This window comes from Ctenocephalides felis, unplaced genomic scaffold, assembly GCF_003426905.1.
Source record: "Ctenocephalides felis isolate EL2017-DRISC unplaced genomic scaffold, ASM342690v1 CF-g0.4_SCAFFOLD_01492, whole genome shotgun sequence".
NCBI lineage: Eukaryota > Metazoa > Arthropoda > Insecta > Siphonaptera > Pulicidae > Ctenocephalides > Ctenocephalides felis.
Genome location: NW_020537646.1, coordinates 50,035,271 through 50,058,719, shown reverse-complemented (window position 1 = coordinate 50,058,719; position 23,449 = coordinate 50,035,271). Strand labels below are relative to the sequence as shown.

Genomic DNA, 23,449 nt, shown 5'->3' with positions numbered 1-23,449 from the left:
GTTACGTTACAGTCATCGATAAACAAGTGTAATATAATATGGTTACAGTATTTATTTAGAATCATCTATTTGAAAACATTTAATATTCTTCGAACGTTTTGTTACGGTACGGGAAGTTCCAGCAATTTGCCTTAAGGCACGATGCCATGCACCCCATTAGTATCATACTCTTCTTTTATCTATGTGTCATACTCTTCTTTTATCTATGATTATTTATTTATGTACTAATCTGTCACTTGATATCGGCTCACTAGCGCCAAACTGGCCACTGGATCTCGATACACGAAGCTCGTTTCGTGAACCCGGATTTTGCACTGAGATAGTAGGCCTTGATATAGTTTTTCTACCTTGTCGGATGTCCCTTCGGATGTCGTACATGTTTGACTTTAGATCGAATATTTTTGGTTATGCGGCTTGTAATCGATGGTCTATCTTCCAGTTCTATAATTTTGATCGTAATAGGGTTTTTTAATTATTATTTTAAATGATTTATTTTAAAGATTTATAATGCGTCTAAGTGTTTTATTGCTGCTTGTTGGAAGTACACATCTGTGGACAACAGGAATTTTAGCAAAAGATATAAAATCCAAGACAGTTACTTCATTAATTCATGCAAAATGGAAATCAACGCCAATTGTGTTAGAAGCTTCTGAATATTTAGCTGATGAAAATCCAGATTATTTCTGGAAGTTTATAAATGTAATATGTAATCTAACTACACCTTTGTCTAAATTGCGTAAGTAAAAATAGTAAAAATCATGTATGTGCTCACTAATTACAATTAACATTATTTATGTTGAAAACAGCCAACGATGAAGCTCGCTACAATGCAATTTTGGAAACTGCAAAAACTATGCTGACCCAGAGTGAGTTAGGATTAATGAAGCTAGCTCTTTCTTTACACATTTATTCACCAAAAATTGAAATGTATGCGCAAATTGCTATTGATAGAAATATACCAACAGATTGTGCTATAGTTCTTGATATAAACAATAACTTATTCTGTAATTTGGAGGATGTAGATAAGTATTTAAAAAATGTCAGTTTTAACAATTTATGGTATAATATAAACTAATATGCCAGTAAAATTTTAAAACAAATTATTGTTAAAGGAGGTAGAAAATGTGGTGGAACTATTCAAAATTGACCATTATTATCCGAATTCTTGTAATTGCTCCAATATGGTGATATTATATGGTGAACTTGGAACCCCTGAATTTTCAAAATATCATAAGATTTTTTCCAAGAAAGCTTCAGATGGACAAATAAATTACATTGTCAGACACTACATAAAGGTAAGATCTACATATACAGTAATGGGTATTTATTTATAATAAATTTGGAATGTAATTTTGTTCATCTATTTAGAATGTTTTAGAAATCTGGATTACTTCAAACATAATTTTGATTCTATGAATAATAATAATTTTAAGAATGAGACAAATTAATTTTTGTCAAAGTTTTCTCAAGTATGAGTGCATCGATTATATGAAATATGGTCAAGCATATTCCCTATAATTAAAAGATAAGTTAATTAAAACTTTGCTAAAAAGCGTGTTTTAAAAAGGAGCTACTTTCACATATTTTCAATAATATTTAGACCAAATGGAGAGCTAGAGAGCTGAAATTGGTATATAAAATTTTTGTTAGAAAAAAACCTATAAAATGACATAGAACTTTTTTAAATACCAAAGTGAAAATTGGTACGGAAATATTCCAATTATACTCTTTGTACAAAAGTCAACAATATGCAATAGTTTCTAACATTATACTGCCATACAGCAACTCAGCATACAGGGAAATCACTTAAATTGTACTAATTTTTTATAATTCCACATTATTGAGGAAAAATGAGAAAATTCCTAATACATACCTGTAGAATTCTATAAAAGCTCAGCGGATTAATCCAAATTTTAATAAATTTATATAACTAAATCGTTTTTCATAGAATTTTAGTGTTCAGTATTACTATTGTCACATTCATAAAAATTCTGGAAAAAAAATTTTTTAATAGCTCTGGAAATGTATTAATTTAGGTTAAATTCTTTTGAACTGAATAAAAGTGTATTCAAATTTATTTTTAACAAAAATAAAAAACATTCTAAGGTTATCAACTCATAGCTAATTACTAAGGAACGGCTCGGTCGATCTTTACCAAATGCAATGATAAAAATTTGAATAAAAATAATAATTTACCTTTCATTAGCTTTTGAACATCCTTATATGTACCAGTTTATTTTGAAGTTGGTATAAGACCCCTCTTTTTTTTTTCAAAGAATAAAAGTGATGTCTTTCTTGCTTTGTTTATGTATATAATTAGTCCATGTAGATTTTCTTAAAAAAGAAATCCCATGTTTTGTACAACATAAAATTGGCCCTTGAATGAAATTACTTTGACAATTATGTAAGTTTATGTCTATGCAGATGCAAATTTTGTTATCATAGAAATTATTTGGCGAAAATAGAATTTTTTGCACACACCACACAATTTTTTTGATGTAGTAGCACAATGTGGAAACGTGACAAATTCAATTTACATGAGTTCAAAAGCTCTTCCGATAAATATTTATTATCAATTTCACATTTATGTTTTAATACACTTTTATTAATAGACAGGTTTAATTAAAAACCAATGTTCAATAAGTCAATAATAATGTTAATAGACATCGATATTTTTGTTACTTTTTTGTTTATTACAAAAGTCATAGCACACTTAGTCTATATTGAAGTTAATTCGCTTCACGAATGAAACAAAAGAATTTAATTTTATAAGAAATCCTACATTAAGAGATGTAATGATTAGACCCTAGACAATATTAGAATACCCCGTGTTCATATAGACCAGTGGTCGGGGAACTTTTGGAACCGTTACCCCAAAATGTTTTTGTGCAACCTCTCATTACCCCACAAAAAAAAATTAACTAAAAGAGCCTATAATTGGAATCTGTTTGCAACATATTTCTGTATAACCTGCCATAACCCGCAGATTAACGGTTTGCTACATTGTTTGTTACTTCTAAACTTTGAAAAAGGCTGAAACAAATGGTTTGAAGAAAAAATAAGTAAAAACTATATTCATTATGAATAAATATATTTTTCATGAAAATCCTACTCTATACATGAATAAACTAGTGGTATATGGTATCATGCGTTAAGGCAAATTGCTGGAACTTTCCGCACCGTGACGAAATTTTCGAGGAATTTTAAATGTTTCCAATTAGATTATTATAAATACTGTAACATTGTATAATATTCATAAAATATAAATAAGCTAAATTACAAAATTTAAAAAAATTATTTATTCGTGATTCGTATTATAAGTGAGCTTTAGAACTTTAGCCAGAATTAAAATTAAAATCTGAATTATTTTCGATATACAAAGAAAAATTTTTTGAAAAAAAAAATTGAAATATTTTTCTTTCCCAAAAGTAATTGTTTTGTCAACACAAACAGCAAGTTTTTTTAATCATTCAAATCGGATGCTTAGTTCTCTCAAAAACTGCCATTTTTGTACATTTAGCTCTGTATCTTCGAAATGGCTGGATATGTCTTTGTCAAAACCTAATCACCACTTCTCCCAATCATTACAAATTGAATGTTTTTTGGATCATTCATATGGGATACTTCGTTCTCTTAAAAACTCAATTTTTATTTTCTGCACTCTTTACTCCGTATCTCTGTAACGGCTGGACTTGCCTTTGCCAAATACTAATCAGCATATCTCCTTATCAATAGGAACCGAATGTTGAATGAACCATTCAAATCGGTTCATCCGTGCGCTCGAAAACGTGAACGAAAAAATGCGGACACACAAAACACACATCCATTTTTTCTGAATATGAGGTATGGCAAAATGTTCAAAAACCTCTGAAACGTGAAGAAATACAAAAATTTTCATTTTCGATTTTCGGCCCATTTCCATAACTTACCCTGCGGGAATTTAACAATAATGCCACAAGTGACAACAAACACTCACACATGTAATGTAAGAACATTACGTTTTGGAGAAATGGTGTTGCTTCATCTTTGACGCAATTTTTTCAGAATTTTATGTCTGCTAAATATGCGAGATATGCAACCCAGGAAGAGTATTTAAAATTTTTAGCAAGAATATTTTTTTGAGAAACCATAGAGATTTCAGCTTTATTTTTAAGAGTCCATACTCAATATAAAATATTTCCGCGAGAGAGCCACCTTACTTCTGTATAATAAAGAAGGTAAGTCTCAGCTTCACCATCCTGACATAATTCACAAAATAGTCGCGTATTTAGTGCATGTCCCTTGATAAAATTTATAATCTTGATAACATCATAGCCCGAGAGCCAGTAACAGATTTATATGACCAAGTTCCTCTCAATTGATAATTGGTAAAACGCATAAGAAAATCGAACTATAGAGCCTCGTGAATGTCAGCTGAGGCTCGGCGGGGGGGATGAGCAGTTGTAACCCCCCACGCTTGAAGAAAAAAAAATAAATTCACTCATTTCTTCTCGGCTAAAAGTTTATCAAGTTATAGCTAACCCAATACCTCAACCAAAAAAAAAAAGTCAGCTGGTTATAACATAGTGCATTGTACGTCAGCTGATGGCTAGATCATGGGAAAAAAATCTTCACTTTCAGTGATATCCTCTCGGTTAAAAATTTACCAGATGAGAGCTTATATGTAACAATTGATAAATATATACGTCAGCTGGCTGTATCTCGGTGGAAAAATTGTCAGCTGATACTTTGAAGGTAGTTACGTAGAAGTTAGCCAGAAGCATTTATTGACTATTTAAAGGCATCAGCTGACCAGGTTTCCCTCGACTTATTGCTAGCTGATTTTTTTTATTCATCACAATATTATATTTAAAATCAGCTCACACATTTTCGTGTGGGAGGAAATGACGTCTCTTTGATTATTCGGCATAGCACTCCAATATGAGTGTTGAGATGAAACAAACATATCAATATTTTTTAGACTTATAAGTATATAATCATATAATTTTAGATATATTCCAATATTTCAATAATCAATTTGCTTAGTATAAATTAAGTAGTTACTTGATAAAAAAATATTTATTATAAAAAAATTATGACAAATTACAATTCGAATGACAATGTTATTTAATCATTTTCGGCTTCGCTTTGGCTTGAGTCACAACTATCTCTCTCTGATTCATTGTCCGAGTCACTGTCAGAGCTGTCTGCTGTTATATTTTCATTGTCATAATCTGTAAAAAAAAATTAGAATGCGTATTTTAGCATAATATCATTAATATGATAATAAAATGTTACCTTTTTCGGGCTGGATAGTTATTTCATCAATCGATGTTGGTAACTGACTTCCAAAGAACCAGGTAAAATCATATTTATTGTCAATTTCTTCCCAACCATAGTCTTCCGGATCATCAGAAGTTGGAACCTTCAAATGTGCATTTGACCAAATTTGAGCAATATAGCATGCTCTTAAAAATTGCTGATATAGCTCTGACTCGCAAGGTGGTAGAGAAGAGCCATCAATACCTTTCTTTGGTAACTTGAATGTCTCCGTATCCAAGAATTTATATGTTTTTTCAAACAACACTACTCTTGCCTCATTGACCTTTTTCAGACGATTTAATCCATACATATGGCAAACAAACTCTTGAATTTTCTCAAAAATATTGTCTCTATTCTCTAATGATTTTGACATTTGGATGAGACACTCGATGAAAACATTCGATTTAGCCATTATTGAAAATTGTCGTTTTTTTCCTTTTCGAAAAACGGCCGGGTTAAAATCACACCCTGTGAATGCGTGAAATGCCGGAAGTGCTGGGCTCAAATCAGATCCCAAAGATTCGTATAATTGAGTAACATTTATAAATCTTTGGGCTTTTCCAACTCCAACTTCCATGCGAATGTTGATATTTTCTGATATATTAGCCATGTTAGCTAACATAATTATTAACACGTCAGTGTCGGAACAACGAATACATTTCGGCCTCGTAATGCCATACGCACTAGTAGTGAAAAAATTCTTACGCAGTGAACGTGTTAAAGAGGCGTCATTTCCTCCCACACGAAAATTTGTGAGTTGATTTCAAATATAATACTGTGATGAATAAAAAAAATCAGCAAGCAATAAGTCGAGGGAAACCTGGTCAGCTGATGCCTTTAAATAGTCAATAAATGCTTCTGGCTAACTTCTACGTAACGACCTTCAAAGTATCAGCTGACGATTTTTCCACCGAGATACAGCCAGCTGACGTATATATTTATCAATTGTTACATATAAGCTATCATCTGGTAAATTTTTAACCGAGAGGATATCACTGAAAGTGAAGATTTTTTTCCCATGATCTAGCCATCAGCTGACGTACAATGCACTATGTTATAACCAGCTGACTTTTTTTTTGGTTGAGGTATTGGGTTAGCTATAACTTGATAAACTTTTAGCCGAGAGGAAATGAGTGAATTTTTTTTTTTTTCTTCAAGCGTGGGGGGTTCCAATTACTCATCCCCCCCACTGTGCCGCAGCTGACGGTCATAGGGCTTTATGATACTGTTGTCTGATGCGTATCGCCAATTATCTATCGAGAAGAAATAATTAACCAAATTTGCACCTGGCTCTTGGACTATCATGAGTGTGGGTTATTTTCCCTTACAAAAGCTGAAAAACTATAAATATGACCCATCATAGATGGAGCTTAATCCAAAGACACCAAATTGCAATTTTCCCATTTTAATCTTTGCGCTTTGAAGTATTCGTTTACTTTATTATAAATATCTATTCCACGATATCTGAACTTGAGAAGAAAACAAAACAGCAATTTCTTTTCAAAATTATCTGCACCTTTATAGCAAACATATACCAGTTGTGAATTACTACTGAAATCCGTTGTCTCAAGCTGAATGGCAAAATATTTAGTTTGTTTTAATGCAAAAACTTCACATTTTTTGCTAATGCAGAGATTCTTTTCGATAGTGAAGCTGATTTAGTGCTTTGCAAATATATACTTTTTACCCCCAAAAATTCCACTTTTACCCCATTTGGGGTAATTTACCCCGGTTCCCCGACCACTGATATAGACGTTGCCCTCGCCCGCTTTTTACGTTCAGAAGGAATATTTAAAGGGTCCTACGCTCGACGTGATGGCGCTGCTTTTGGCATTCTTAACTCTCATTAACTAATAATCATCCCGTGCAAAATTTGACATTCTTAAGACATTCATTTTCTCCCAAGTATATTTAGATCCGTGTGAAGTGGTAATCCAATTTCAAACAGCTGGAACAGCTTTTTATTTGTGTATTATGTCTTTCTTGTAGAAGCGTATACTTGATTTCTTACACAATTTCCTAGAACTGACCTCTTTTTTTTAAAGTGTATTATGATTAGACTAATATGCCAATGCACTACGTAGAAATGTATTAATTATGTCCTCCATATGAGTTTGAAGCTATGAGTTGAAAATACTTTTTCATCGGCTCACTAGCGCCAAATCTGCGACTAAAATGGACCCCTAAGTATTCCTTCTGAACGAGGATTTTGTTCTAAGTGAAAAGGCCAGATTAGACTATGTAGTTCTAGTGTATTATGCTACAAATATCACTGAGTTAAACTATTCAGAACTCTGGACTTTTATTGTAACTTTCAGATCATTAAATAATTTTTAATGGTTTTAACACATTTTTATTGAATTATCGTCATCGTGATATCTCAAAATATATCGTTGTGTCTATCCGTTCAGTAGTGCGGCTGAGCGGCACGTTGTTTCTGGATAGCGGCGAAAACCTAACTAAAGGGTTAATTTATGTGGTGAAATTTCATTTAGCTTTAGAAAAATATCAAAATCAATTAACATTTCAAATATTACAAACATGAGCATCAATGTAAAGATTATCAAAAAAAACTATGTATACAAAAACATATTTTTAAAGAAATTAAAAGTAGTAGAACATCAATTTTTAATATTTTTTTTTATGCTTTTTATTGCTCGATTCTTTTTTTGAATGTGTGTGTTTATTGTTATCTTCGTTTTTATAATTGAAACATGAAATTACAAATATACACTGATTTCTTTACAATTATTTTTTAGGACAGAGGTAACAGAAAATTGAGATTGTCGGGGTATGGAGTTGAACTTCAAATGAAATCTACAGAGTACACAAGTCAAGATGACTCACTTCAACTAGTTAATGATACTCATTCTGAAATGAACCCTGAAGAAGATGATGAAATTGATGGGTTTAATTTCAAGCAGCTAAGGTTTGGTTAATGTTGAAATAAAAATAATTTCAAATAGTTTTCAATATATGCAGTGGTAACAGTACAAGTGGAAGCGGTCGCTTTCTTCCCTTGGCGTTTTTGCTTTGGGAAGGAAGTGGTCGCTTTCTCGTCTTCCAGAAAATACAAAAATATTATTTCAAAGACAAATATTACTTACAGAACAATGAAATTATGTTCTAGTGTGAATAGCTCAAATGTTTAATTTATTGATTAGTAAAGGGTCATATTTCTAACTACGACAATCTTTGGCCGTGAATGTCGGCAATCAGGAATATACATGACGAAAAATACACGAAACAAAATGCATTTAATCTGGTTTTCCATAGCCTGAAATAAATAACAACACTTTAGAGAGCAAAATTTATCAGTGATATCAATAGTATTTAAGCAGCAAAAAATATTTAGTATTATATTATTACTTTTACACAATTATATAATTGTTTAAAAGTAATAATATGCTAATCGAACTACCCGATATAATGTTAATTCTCGAATGGAAATAGTAGAAGAAAAATTTAGAAAACAGAAGTATTATGTTTTGCTTCTATTACAAAGTTTACTACATATTTTTTATATAAAATTAATCCAAAAAATCAATTTTCTCATCAAAAGGAAATAATTAATTTGAATTTGATTCTCAAGTTTTGCGTTTTTACTTTAGTCAACACTGTTAAAATTACGAGTCATTGAGTCGATCATCTGGTCGAGCGATAATTTTACAACACGTCATTTATTACTGAATTTTTTAGAAAAATTGTTTTATTGATATTTATTCGAAAATTTTCTTTTCGCCTGATGTCTAGTGTTAGAACGATAGAATCGATACTGAGTAAGTATCGATACTTTGACGTCGATACTGAGTACTTTTGGAATCGATACTTCGAGCCGATTCTTTTGGCGGTATCGATACTTTGCGCCGATACTATACTTTTGATTCCACCAAAAGTTCGACCGCATTTTATGAAACCCACTCATTCTCTTTTGTAGCGCCGGTACCGCTCTTCATAGATAACGAAACAAGCGATAAGCTGAGTGCGATATGGTTTTTTGTTAAAGAAAATGTTTATGAATGCCCAGTTCGAAGCCACTGGTTAACAATAAATAAAATAATTAGAGTTAAAGATTACGTATGTCGATAATATAATTTCTGTTACCGCCGAGAATATATGTTTATCAACGATAATAAGTAATAATATTCTAATTGTTTTTCTAAAATAAATACTACTTTATATTCGTTAAGTATTTCTATTAAGATTATTTTATTTCCGATTCTTATTTCTGAAGCCGATACTTTTTTTCTAAAATAAATACTACTTTATAAACGTTGAGTATTTCTTCGTTTACTTTATTAAGGATTTTCCATGTCAGGCGGTGCAATTAACAATTGATCATATCTCCACTTTTTACAATGCGGGTTGAAAGGATAGTCATTGAACCTAATCTATTGTTAAAATAACATAATACGCAAATGCGTCTGTGAACATATAACTATTATATATATATATATATATATATATATATATATATATATATATATATATATATATATATATATATATATATAATATAATAATAGCAAAATAATTCTGATACTATTATTTCTCATGTGTGTTTTGAATATTATTCACAATCAGTTTTATTGCTAATGTGATTGTTGAGTATTTTCTTTTTCATAATAAGTTTCCGATACTAATAATTCGTAAGTAACTACTTTTATCACAAAACAATACTAATTTTATATTTGTTGAGTATTTTTCTTTTCATTATAATAATTAATAATTTGTAAATAAATACTTTTATCACAAAATAATACTAATTTTATAATCATTGTTTTTTTTATATAAATTAGTCGATACTATTTTCATAAATAAATACTTTCATCACAAAACGATACTATTTTATAATTATTGAGTATTTTTCTTTTTGATATTAATTAGCCGACACTAAATTCATAAATGAATACTTTCGTCACAAAACAATACTATTTTATAATTATTGAGTATTTTTCTTTTTGATATAAATTAGCCGATACTAAATTATAAATGAATACTTTTGTCACAAAACGATACTATTTTATAATTGTTGAGTATTTTTCTTTTTGATATAAATTAGCCGCTACTAAATTCATGAATGAATACTTTCGTCGCAAAACGATACTATTTTATAATTATTGAGTATTTTTCTTTTTTATATAAATTAGCCGATACTAAATTATAAATGAATACTTTCGTCACAAAACGATACTATTTTATAATTGTTGAGTATTTTTCTTTTTGATATAAATTAGCCGATAATATTGTATACAACATGAATGAATACTTTCGTCGCAAAACGATATACATTACAAAATTTATAAAGAATAACCAAGTGACTTTTATAAATTTCTTATATCCTATTTGGTATTACGTCCTATTTAACTTGTTAAAATTTTAACATGCTCTATGATGCTGTATTTTTTTTTATTTGTGATTACTTACGTAACACTTATAATATAAATTTCCGACTATAAATTCATATTCATACTATCCCTGAAACTAACATGGATAACGTTCTGAGGAATCCGAGTCTAAATCTATTAAATGTTTGATTTTTGGCACTTCGAAATTCAATATAATATGATATAATATTTAGTTTTCAATCATGATTTATAATAATTTTGTGATGTCTACCTGAATGAACAACTTAAGCAAATTAAACCTAAATCATAAATCAATTTATTCATAAATTTCCCAGAATATTAATAAACGTCATTTTCGGCATTTATTTTAAATTTGTAACCGCCCAATTTTATTTAAATTTGATAACTTCTATTATTCTGTATCTAAAATGTGATTTGTAATATTGCCTATAATATGACTTGCAATAATTAATGCATTTGTTCCCATTTGAATTCGTTAAAAATAATAATTCTTTTGACGTGTCAAACTTTGTTTATGATTAAAGTTAAATTTGATACGTCGCATTTTCATTCTGATCTATTATGTTTTGAGGACGTTTTAGTATCCGAACTAATATGGTTAATAAAACCAAATAAATATAAATTATAAATTTATTTATCTAATACTTTCCATAGATGTTGAAATATGACATTTCACTTTTTTTTTAGTTTACAACTATCAAAATTTATTTTAATCTACAAACATATATATTTCTGTTATTTTGAATATAGCATTTTGCCTAATTTGGATATAACTGTTGGCGAAATTATAATAAATCTGTTCCTTTTTTAATTAGTAAAAATAATATATTTTTTGAACTGTCAATTTATTTTTTCAAAAATCATTAATCGTTTTTTCTCGAAGTTTCCATAAATATTGACATTTGCCATTCTCTTGTTTTGTTTTTTATTAGTAAATTTCTGTCTAAATTTATGGAAATTTTTAATAAATATATATTTTTATATTAAATGTATTTTTCAAAATTTCCTATAATCTAAATTTTTTTTTAATTTAATATATTTTTAAAAATATTATTAATTTATTATTTAAGTTTTAAAAAAGCACTTTAATCAATAGTATTGATCCATCATATTCAAATTTCAATTAGGATTTTATTTATTTTTGGATTGATATGAATTTTTAATAACAAAAGGTTTGAAATTTGGTTTTCAAACGGATTCAAATTTCAATCAGGTGGATTTTAATAAGGGTCGTCGCAACGTGAGACCTGTCCCTGAATTTTGAATGTACTTTCAAAATGTCTTCCATGGTACGACCGGTCGCAAATTCTACTTGCCCCAAATGATGTCATCTGGAAGCAATTATTAAATTTTTTTTTTGTTGAAGTGTCAAAATTTTGTTTATGATTAATTTTAAATTCAATATGCCGCTTTTTTATTGTGATCTATAATTTTTTGATGAAGTTTTGGTATCCGAAATAATTTGGTAAGCTAATCAAATAAATATAAATTATAAATCTATTTATCTAATTATTTTCATAAATATTGACAAATGACATTTCATTTTTTTTTTCATGTCAACATTTATTTAAATTTATAAACATTGATTTTTAATTAGATTTAAAACTATAAACAGTGATTTTTAATATTAGTCCAGTCATTTGGTGCTGTTGCCGGTACAGTACTCCGGGAATTCTGAAAATTGGTAATCTTATAGATTTCGAGGTGCTCTTTACGAAAATCAACTTTGCCACCTCACATTTGAACGGCAAGTTGCCGCCATATTGGAAAAATGGCGTCAAAAAACAGCTTTTTCAAAATATCTCCTTTCTGGCTCATTCTACGATAAAAGTATCTATTAATCTTATTCGCTTAATTTAACATTGAAAATATTTATTTATTAGAGAGAATATGGTCAAGTTCAAAGTGCTGTCATATATGGAGAGATTTGATGCTACGGCGAGAGCAGCAAAGACTTTGAGGCGGCCGTACTCTCAAACAATAAATTTTAGAAAAAAACGGTTTTCTAAAGAATTGTAGTAAATTTTATCTAGTTTAATTCGTACATAGATACTTTTATCGTAGAATGAGCCAGAAAGGAGATATTTTAAAAAAGCTGTTTTTTCACAGAAAATAAAATATATTTTTTGCAAAACTAATATCGTTTCAAAAAATAATAATTTCTATTTTACATATTCTCCATGGAAAACCACAATAATTATAATTTGTGAAATTCTATGTGTAAACAAATTGCTCACAGAGATATATTTTTCAATATACTTTTAATATATGAAAAATAATGAAACTTTTTGTGCACTATTTATAACTTGACTGAAATTGCAATAATTTTACATTTTAGTGACAATTTTATCATGATATCGAAAAATTGCAAGTATTGCAATAAATATTTACATAGAAAGGGAATTGTATAGTAGTTACATAGAAAAAATAATTATTGTTTTTACTATTCGCTGAAAAAATAATAGTTGTCATTTGGATAGCCATGGATAGCCATAATAATTATAATTTTGACAACAGAGATATATTTTTTATATATGCCACACTGGTAGAAAATGGAAAATGAAAAATCATTTTCTCCTTTTCACGCACTAACAAATAATTTTTTCTCATTATTTATAATGAACAACATAGACAAGATCAGTACAAATAGAATGACGTTAACAGTTTTTCGATATCTCTCATATTTCCGACAAAAAGTGAGTTTGAAAAAATTTCACATGCTTTCACTGATATCTCGGCCAAATGATGAACTACGGATTTGGTATTTCGAATTTTCTCGAAAATACCTATAAAATGACATCAAAATTATTTAAATACCAGGGTGGGGCCAACTCTGTATGGAAACACGCACAGACCCTTTATAGCCGGTTATACATCTTCTCCCCTCTACTTTTAAAATGTTTTTGTTGAACGATGCTAAACGTAAGTGATGCAAACGACTTTACTGGTATTCGACAATTTGATGGTGGACCTTATTAACCCCGTTTCTTAACATCCCGTAATATGGTACGTTTACCTTATAGTATTGTAATGAAAAATTTGTATTGAAAATAGATTGCACTGTATATAATTGAAATGATTACTTCCATATCTATTTAAACTGTAATTATGTGGATGTCACATAACATAATGTGAGCTTTATAAGCAATTTTTAAACAACTATGTTTCAGAAGATCTTGTACTTGTATGTACACATAATTGAGATTTTTATGAATATGATTTCTAAAATTACTATCTGTGTTATAATCCAATTTTCTTATTCATATCGCTGTTTATTATAACTTGCAATAAGTGATTAGACAGAAATGTCTATGGTGTCCCCTTCGATGAATTCCAAATTTAGGATCTCAATTTGAATAACCTAAATGCAATAATAATATAATTCAGAAAATGATATGGTAACACATTATTCACATTAAACCAATAAGTACTTGCACAGCACAGCGTTTGAAAGAAAATTATTTATTTATTTTTTCATAAGCAAGCCTTAATCAATAAGAATAGTATTATTACAAGCTCTTGATAAAAGAATACAAAAAGGCAGCGAGAAAACACTTGAGAATTAATAAAATCTCATATAAATTCAAAATAAGCATTCTTATTAACATTTAAAAATATATTAATAATTAAATTTTAAAATTAATAGAATAACACATAATCTGTTTTAACTTGTCTAAACCATTTGACATATGAGTAGTATTCATCTGTCATTTGAATAATATTGTGTGAGAAGCCATTTTGAATCAAGTGCTGTTTACCAAAAATTTTCAAATTAAAAATGTAAAGTTACTACGCGGATTTGAAATAATTTCTCACCCTTTGGACCTTCTCTGGATTGGCACGAATTTTTCAAGACTAAGACTGGCCAAATCGGTTTAGCCGTTTTCGAGTTTTACTAATTCATTTGAAAGAGAGCTCCATTTTTTATATATATATATATATATATATATATATATATATATATATATATATATATATATATATATATATATATATATATATATATATTATATATCTTATATATAAAAAATGGAGCTCTCTTTCAAATGAATTAGTAAAACTCGAAAACGGCTAAACCGATTTGGCCAGTCTTAGTTTTATATATATATGTAGATAGTCTTATATATATGTGTAGATGTTAACTTGTCAAAATGCAAAGTGCGGCTAGGTTGGAGCAACACTCCTCACGATTCGATATTTCTGTAAAGAAAACATATAAAGTATTATACATCGTTAGAAAGGTCTCAAAATTCTTAGTTTTTTCCCATATATCGCAACTTCGAATTCCGAACGGTGTGGCCTACAGGCGAGTTGCTGTCGTAAAATTTTAGTAAAATTGGAAAATCTGGAGAAAATTATATGAACACACTTAACCATTCATATACCATTTTATTCATAATTTTATTCTGCATCTTTCGTACGAACAAAGTTTTTTCGTATCTTTTACGGTTTAGATGTTATAGAGCAATATGTGTAGATGTTAACTTGTCAAAATGCAAAGTGCGGCTAGGTTGGAGCAACACTCCTCACGATTCGATATTTCTGTAAAGAAAACATATAAAGTATTATACATCGTTAGAAAGGTCTCAAAATTCTTAGTTTTTTTCCCATATATTGCAACTTCGAATTCCGAACGGTGTGGCCTACAGGCGAGTTGCTGTCGTAAAATTTTAGGAAAATCGGAAAATCTCGAGAAAATTATATGAACACACTTAACCATTCATATACCATTTTATTCATAATTTTATTCTGCATCTTTCGTACGAACAAAGTTTTTTCGTATCTTTTACGGTTTTGATGTTATAGAGCAATATGTGTTGATGTTAACTTGTCAAAATGCAAAGTGCGGCTAGGTTGGAGCAACACTCCTCACGATTCGATATTTCTGTAAAGAAAACATATAAAGTATTATACATCGTTAGAAAGGTCTCAAAATTCTTAGTTTTTTTTCCATATATCGCAACTTCGAATTCCGAACGGTGTGGCCTACAGGCGAGTTGCTGTCGTAAAATTTCAGGAAAATCGGAAAATCTCGAGAAAATTGCGATGCGAGCAAGCTTAGGCTAAAGTACGCTGTGTTGTTCAGGCAGGTTCGAATATTATACCCCGGTGTATTTTATACATTATATTCGATACTTTTAGTCTGTCAACTATATAGCGGCGTTACTTTAAATAATGTCGTAGACCGTGTCTGGAATTATATACGCCGTATATGTTCGGATGTCGGTTTACGGCCGGGTTCTGGACCTTATTTATAAGTGTTCAACCATACTGTACAGCATATCCGCGGGCATGTGTCGTTGACGCAAAGACTCTTATGCGGAAAATCAAATATACAAATGCAATCAACTCAATACTCTCCGAGCGAGAATAAAAGTGAGTTATAACGATGAATTCTTATGAATTCGCCCCGACGTTTTCAATCTAACGAAGGGTAAAGAGACTGTTTGAAATTAACTGGGTCTGCGGACCGCAAATTTCATGTACGGACCGCCGTTTCGACGGTTGTTAAAGGTCTAGCCTCTGTGTTAAGCGCAGAATATATAAAATATCTAGTCGCGATGTAAACTGTTCGTTATGTTCAGGGAATATCGTACGGCTCAGATATATATATGTAAGAAAATTCGATGTTTAGAAATATTCATCGAACTTTTCTATACAAAGTGTGGTCTCTCGGGTGACGCCGAGGGACATTTACGCACTATGCTATTATATATATATATATATATATATATATATATATATATATATATATATATATATATATATATATATAGCACCCTGGTTGATCCTGCCAGTAGTATATGCTTGTCTCAAAGATTAAGCCATGCATGTCTCAGTGCAAGCCACATTAAGGTGAAACCGCGAATGGCACATTACATCAGTTACGGTTCCTTAGATCGTACCCACATTACTTGGATAACTGAGGTAATTCTAGAGCTAATACATGCAAATAGAGTTCCGACCAGAGATGGAAGGAATGCTTTTATTAGATCAAAACCAATCGGTGGCGGGCTTGCCTTGCTCACCGTTTGACTTGGTGACTCTGAATAACTTTGTGCTGATCGCACGGTCTAGTACCGGCGACGCATCTTTCAAATGTCTGCCTTATCAACTGTCGATGGTAGTTTCTGCGACTACCATGGTTGTTACGGGTAACGGGGAATCAGGGTTCGATTCCGGAGAGGGAGCCTGAGAAACGGCTACCACATCCAAGGAAGGCAGCAGGCGCGCAAATTACCCACTCCCGGCACGGGGAGGTAGTGACGAAAAATAACGATACGGGACTCATCCGAGGCCCCGTAATCGGAATGAGTAGACTTTAAATCCTTTAACGTGGATCTATTAGAGGGCCATTCTGGTGCCAGCAGCCGCGGTAATTCCAGCTCTAATAGCGTATATTAAAGTTGTTGCGGTTAAAAAGCTCGTAGTTGAATCTGTGTCCCACACTGTCGGTTCACCGCTCGCGGTGTTCAACTGGCATGTCTGTGGGACGTCCTACCGGTGGGTTTAGCCCGTCAAAAGGCGGCCCAACTCAAAATCCTACCACGGTGCTCTTCACCGAGTGTCGAGGTGAGCCGGTACGTTTACTTTGAACAAATTAGAGTGCTTAAAGCAGGCTCATTTGCCTGAATATTGTGTGCATGGAATAATGGAATAGGACCTCGGTTCTATTTTATTGGTTTTCGGAATTCCGAGGTAATGATTAATAGGGACAACTGGGGGCATTCGTATTGCGACGTTAGAGGTGAAATTCTTGGATCGTCGCAAGACGGACAGAAGCGAAAGCATTTGCCAAATGTGTTTTCATCAATCAAGAACGAAAGTTAGAGGTTCGAAGGCGATCAGATACCGCCCTAGTTCTAACCATAAACGATGCCAGCTAGCGATCCGCCGAAGTTCCTCCGATGACTCGGCGGGCAGCTTCCGGGAAACCAAAGCTTTTGGGTTCCGGGGGAAGTATGGTTGCAAAGCTGAAACTTAAAGGAATTGACGGAAGGGCACTACAAGGAGTGGAGCCTGCGGCTTAATTTGACTCAACACGGGAAACCTCACCAGGTCCGGACACCGGAAGGATTGACAGATTGAGAGCTCTTTCTTGATTCGGTGGGTGGTGGTGCATGGCCGTTCTTAGTTGGTGGAGCGATTTGTCTGGTTAATTCTGATAACGAACAAGACTCTAGCCTGCTAAATAGGCGTACTTTCCGGTATCGCAAAGACCCTCCGCTTCGGCTTCGGTCGTTGTTGGTTGTGGTTCTTACTACCGGCGTACAAGTATAAAAATATGTATTTATTGATTTTTATAGATCTCAATGAATATAAAACGAATTTATATATAGTTATATTATTTTTTATAATTATTTGTTTAAATTTTCTAATTTTACAATAAATGTTCAAACCAGTTTTTCTCGATTTTCTCTTAAACCTTTTACTGAAAAACTTTGTTCTTACGAAAGATGCAGAATAAAATTATGAATAAAATGGTATATGAATGGTATATATATATATATATATATATATATATATATATATATATATATATATATGATTTAGTTGTTAATTTTGATGTTGAGATATATGTGTAAGTTCTTGTGGGGCGATACATCAAAGAATAAAAAGCAAAGATTTATAAATTAATCTATAATTCCAAACGTTTTGACATTCAATTTATTGTCATCATCAGTGGATCTAAAAACAATATAAAAAATTAGTATAACTAGGTAATTATAATATATGTGGATTGGTATAGAAACTATAAATATAAGAGAAAAATTAACAAAACAGCAACACTTAACAACAAACAAAATATAAAAGATAGAAAAGGTAATAGAAACTAGATTATCTTTTTTCTTTTTACATCATACAGAAAATGATAAAAAAATTCATGGTGTTGACAAGTTAGATGTATAAATGTTAGTGTTAATTTCTAGTGTTGTGTACACACATCTTTAGATGTAACCTCCCAATGTTAATGTAAGTCTACTTTTATTTTGTATGTATTCTTCATCTTCATAAATATTTTGTTTGCTTTACATATGTACGGGTTTATGTATGTATATATATATATATATATATATATATATATATATATTTATATATAAAAAAAATCCTCAAGATATATATATATATATATATATATATATATTTGTATATGTATATATGTATGTACATATATATATATATATATATATATATATATATATATATATATATATATATATATTGTTAGCGAAATATATTGTGTGAATGTTTGAATGCATGTTTGAATATGGCGCGGACCATGACAGTCCCGTGCGGTTGGTAATGTTGATGTCGGTAAGACTTAAGCGTGTTTGTGCAGTTGGTATGACGACAGTACGAACAGAGTGAATGTAGAGTCGAACAGAGTGAGTCACAGAGTGTAAGTGTAGAGACGAACTAGTGAGAATATAGAATAAAGGTTATGAAGAGTACTGCACCGTGTTATTATTTTAATTAAGAGATTCCTGACAAATAATTAATTACAGAGAATATAGACAATAGTTTCAGAAGTGGGATAATTACCGAGATAATTACCGATAATTACGGAGATAATTAGTGTGTGATTTTTAGTTAAAGTTGTTATTGGAATAGGTGATTCCAATAATTACGAGTGCGTGTATTATTAATCAGGTGGGTTAATAATTACGAGGGTTGTGATAGCAAGCAGGTGTGCGACGCTATCAGACCAAGTGTGGTGTTTGTTTTGGTGTTTTGTGTTTGTTTCGGCGAAAAGTATAAAATTTAGGTTAGCACGTGCCTGACTAAGGTGAACAGTATAGTGAAAATATTGTGAGCAAGGCGTGCTAGCAATATTATTTAGTTAAGGTGCAGTAATAGTTGTGTTGAGAAATTCAGGATTGTGGAGAAGTTTGAAGATTTATAATAAAATGGCTACAGGAGTTAACAATGAAAGCATGGCGCCAGAAGATCTGAGTCTGCTCTCATTGACCGATCTGATAAACTTAATCAAGTCCACAAACAGTGATAAAGTGGAAAATATAACGAGTAGTGAATTGTTGGCGATGCTGCCAGAATTTGGAGGTTCGGCTGATCAATGTGTTAATTCGTTTTTCGAGCGCATAGAAGCCGTTCGGGACACGTACGACGTGACCAAAAGGAAGATGGCTGTATTAATGATATCAAAATTGACAGGAGCTGCTAAGTCGTGGTTTTTTAGTAAAGCAGAATACGCCACTTATACATACGACGAAATTAAGAGGGCGATGACAGCTTTCTTCAGAAACAGCGAAGATCGCATGACGAGGATGAGACGATTCGAAGCCCGGAGATGGCGGAGGCAGGAACCCTTTAGCTCCTATTTCCAAGAGAAAATGGCGCTGGGCAACCGAGCAGGGATTTCGGAGGACGATCTGTTGGCGTACATGATTGATGGGTTCGACAATCCGACGCTTCAGGCCCAAGCGAAAATGAATCGTTTTCAGGATTTAAGTACACTTTTAAGTGTAATGAATGAATTAACGTCGACAGAACGGGGCGTTAGTTCGGTGCCGCCGAAGAAAGTACAGCCGACAGCGCTCCCAAGAATAGAACCGCACAGCGGAGGTATCAAATGTTTTAATTGTGGAGGTATGGGGCATTTAGCTTCGAGATGCCTTAAGCCCAAAAATGACGGAAGAGGAACATGCTATACGTGCGGGAAGCTAGGCCATGCGCAGAAGGATTGTTGGCGAAACAACAATAGAGGGGCGCAATCGGCGCAGCCTGCACAACCGACCCCCGACAGTACAACGACGATGTTAATTAATCTAGTGCCTGCATATACAGTGAACGTCTCCATAGAGGGCGGTACGCAGATGGACGGCGTAGTTGATACAGGATCGCCGATATCTATGCTGTCTGAGGAAGTGTTGCCAACCGGGACACAACTGTCAGACACGAGTAACGGCCGTTTTGAAGGAATTAACGGTTCGAAGTTGAAAGTGTTGGGAACGGTAGAACGACTTGTGACTTTTTGTGCTTTTGGAGTGTCCGTAGTGTTAAAATTTTATGTGGTGCCTAGAGGAACGATGACATCGGTGTGCTTACTGGGCCGTGACATGATAAATCATGAAGACTTAAATGTTAATATAGGGAAAAGAGTGACTATTGAGCGGAAAGAGAGTGATAGTATATTGATGATAGATATAAGTAATAATAATAGTGATAAGGAGGTCGAGATTGATGTAGGAGACGGTTTAGAAGCGGAGTCTCAGCGAAGGATTAGAGAGGTTATTAGAAAAGAATATTTAGAAGCCCCGCTGCCTTCTGAACCGGCTGTGAAGATGGAAATGGCCATAAATTTGAAGGCTGACGCTACACCGTTTCACGTGAGGCCACGAAGAGTATCGTATTACGAGAGAACACAGGTGGGTGAGATAATCGAGGATTGGCTTAATCGGGGAATAATACAAACGAGCACCTCGGAGTATTGTTCACCCATAGTCATCGTACGAAAACGAGATGGGAGTGTTAGACTGTGTATTGATTACAGAGAGCTGAATAAGAGAGTGGTGAAGGACCCCTACCTAGCCCTAGGATAGACGACTGCTTAGATGCATTGAAAGGCAAGCAGTTTTTCACTAAACTCGATTTGAAGGATGCGTTCCACCATATTATTATAAAAGAAGACAGCAGAAAATATACCAGTTTCGTGTGTGCACAAGGACAATTTGAGTGTATCCGAATGCCGTTTGGGTTTTGCAACAGCCCAAGTGTATTTGTGAGGTATATCAGTGAGGTGTTGCGAGAATTCATCGGGTGTGGTGAAATAATTGTGTATATGGACGATCTGTTGATTGCCACGGAGACTATAGATGAACATTTGAATATTTTGCAGAGAGTGCTAAAGACATTGAGTGTGAATAGATTAAGGTTGAAGATTCAGAAGTGTAGTTTTGTGTATAGACATACGGTTTATTTAGGGTATTATGTGGATAAGGATGGTATTAGACCTAGTGACACTAACGTTAGTGCAGTGGTAAATTATCCAGTGCCAAAGACATTTAGGCAGTTAAGATCATTTTTAGGACTAATAAGTTATTTTAGGAAGTTTATAAGAAATTTTAGTATTAGGTGTAAGCCTCTATATGATTTGTGCAAGGAAGGCGAGTCGTTTCAATTGAACGAGGAAGCAGTTGCAGCCATTGAGTCGGTGAAGCACGAGTTGGTGAAGCGTTCTGTACTGGCTATATATTCACCGTCAGCACCAACCGAGTTGCATACGGATGGAAGCAGTCGAGGCTATGGAGCGGTTTTGCTACAGAAGCAGAAGGATGGGGCTTGGCACCCCACTTGCTATTATAGCAAGAGAGCATCCTCAGCGGAGTCCAAACTTCATAGCTTTGAGCTTGAAATGCTGGCGATAGTTTATGCTGTACAGAGATTCCATGTCTACCTGTATGGGATAAAGTTCAAACTCGTAACGGACTGTAACAGCTTGAAGCTGGCATTGCAGAAGAAGGAAGTAAACCCTAAATTATTAAGGTGGTTTTTAATTTTGCAGAATTATGATTATGAGTTGGAACATCGGGGTGCAGCTAGGATGCAACATGTTGATGCGCTCAGTCGATGTCATGAACTGTTGGTGGTGGAGGAGAACTCATTTGAGCGAGTGTTGGCTCTGAAACAAGACCAAGATGAGGAAATAAAAGCAATAAGGTGTGAGCTAGAGGTAAAAGAGAGTAAATTTTATGAATTGAGAGATGGCCTTGTATATCGGAAGCAAGGAGATGACCTTTTATTTTGGGTACCACAGCAAATGGTTGACAATGTAATTAGAATCGAGCATGAACAGTTAGGGCATGCTGGAGTGGAGCGTACGATTAATGGGTTAAAGACTAGTTACTGGTTTAGTGGAATGACAGCCAGGGTAAGGAATTTTATTGAGAATTGTTTAAAATGTATCACATATTCACCAAAGTCTGGACGACATGAAGGCTATTTGCATAATATCCCAAAGGGGGATAAGCCATTCCTGGTGATACATATTGATCATTATGGGCCATTGACATTAACGAAACGAAGAAATATGTATTCCTGATGACTGATGGGTTTTCGAAGTTTGTGAAGTTGTTTGCTTGCCAAAGCACATCAAGTAAGGAAGTGATTAAACATATGGAGACATATTTCAGCAACTACAGTGTACCAAATAGCATCATTGCCGATAGAGGCAGTTGTTTTACGTCAGAAGCTTTCCGGAACTTTCTTTTGGAATACGGAGTCAAGTTAATATTGATTGCTACAGGAGCACCCAGGGCAAATGGGCAGGTAGAGCGATGCAATAGAACACTTACTCCAATGTTGGCGAAGATGACTGAAGGGATAGAGAACTGGGACATGGTTCTGACAGATGTCGAGTTTGCTATGAACAATGCTACCAACAAGACAACAGGGGAGAGCCCCAGTATGCTGATGTTTGGAGTAAGGCAGAGACGACGGGTTGAGGATAAGATGGTGGATTATTTGCAGCAGCATCAGGAGCGGGCTAATCTTCCCGAACTTAGAGAACAAGCAGCCCGTCGGATAGAGGATATGCAGCAGGCTTCTAAGTCATACTATGACAAGAAGCGGAAGGAGGCTAATAAATACAGTGTCGGTGACAAGATAATGATTGAGAACGTTGACACTACTATTGGCGTTAATAAGAAGTTGGTGCCAAAATTCAAGGGACCATACCGTGTGGAGGCGGTTTTGGATCATGATCGGTATGTTGTGACTGATCTGGAAGGGTTTCAGTTGGCACATGTGCCATTTACGGG

General features: G+C 33.0%; 1 protein-coding gene across 1 annotated transcript in view; it reads left to right on the top strand.

Moving 5' to 3' along the window:
* Window positions 1-391: 391 nt before the first annotated feature.
* Window positions 392-23,449, top strand: part of LOC113370316 (UDP-glucose:glycoprotein glucosyltransferase) — a 402,309-nt gene continuing 379,251 nt past the window's right edge. The window contains exons 1-4 of the mRNA XM_026610986.1: window positions 392-736; window positions 807-1,039; window positions 1,113-1,295; window positions 8,061-8,230. Of these exons, the coding sequence (XP_026466771.1) occupies window positions 508-736; window positions 807-1,039; window positions 1,113-1,295; window positions 8,061-8,230 (815 nt within the window). The 5' untranslated portion in view covers window positions 392-507. The remainder of the gene's footprint in view (window positions 737-806; window positions 1,040-1,112; window positions 1,296-8,060; window positions 8,231-23,449) is intronic.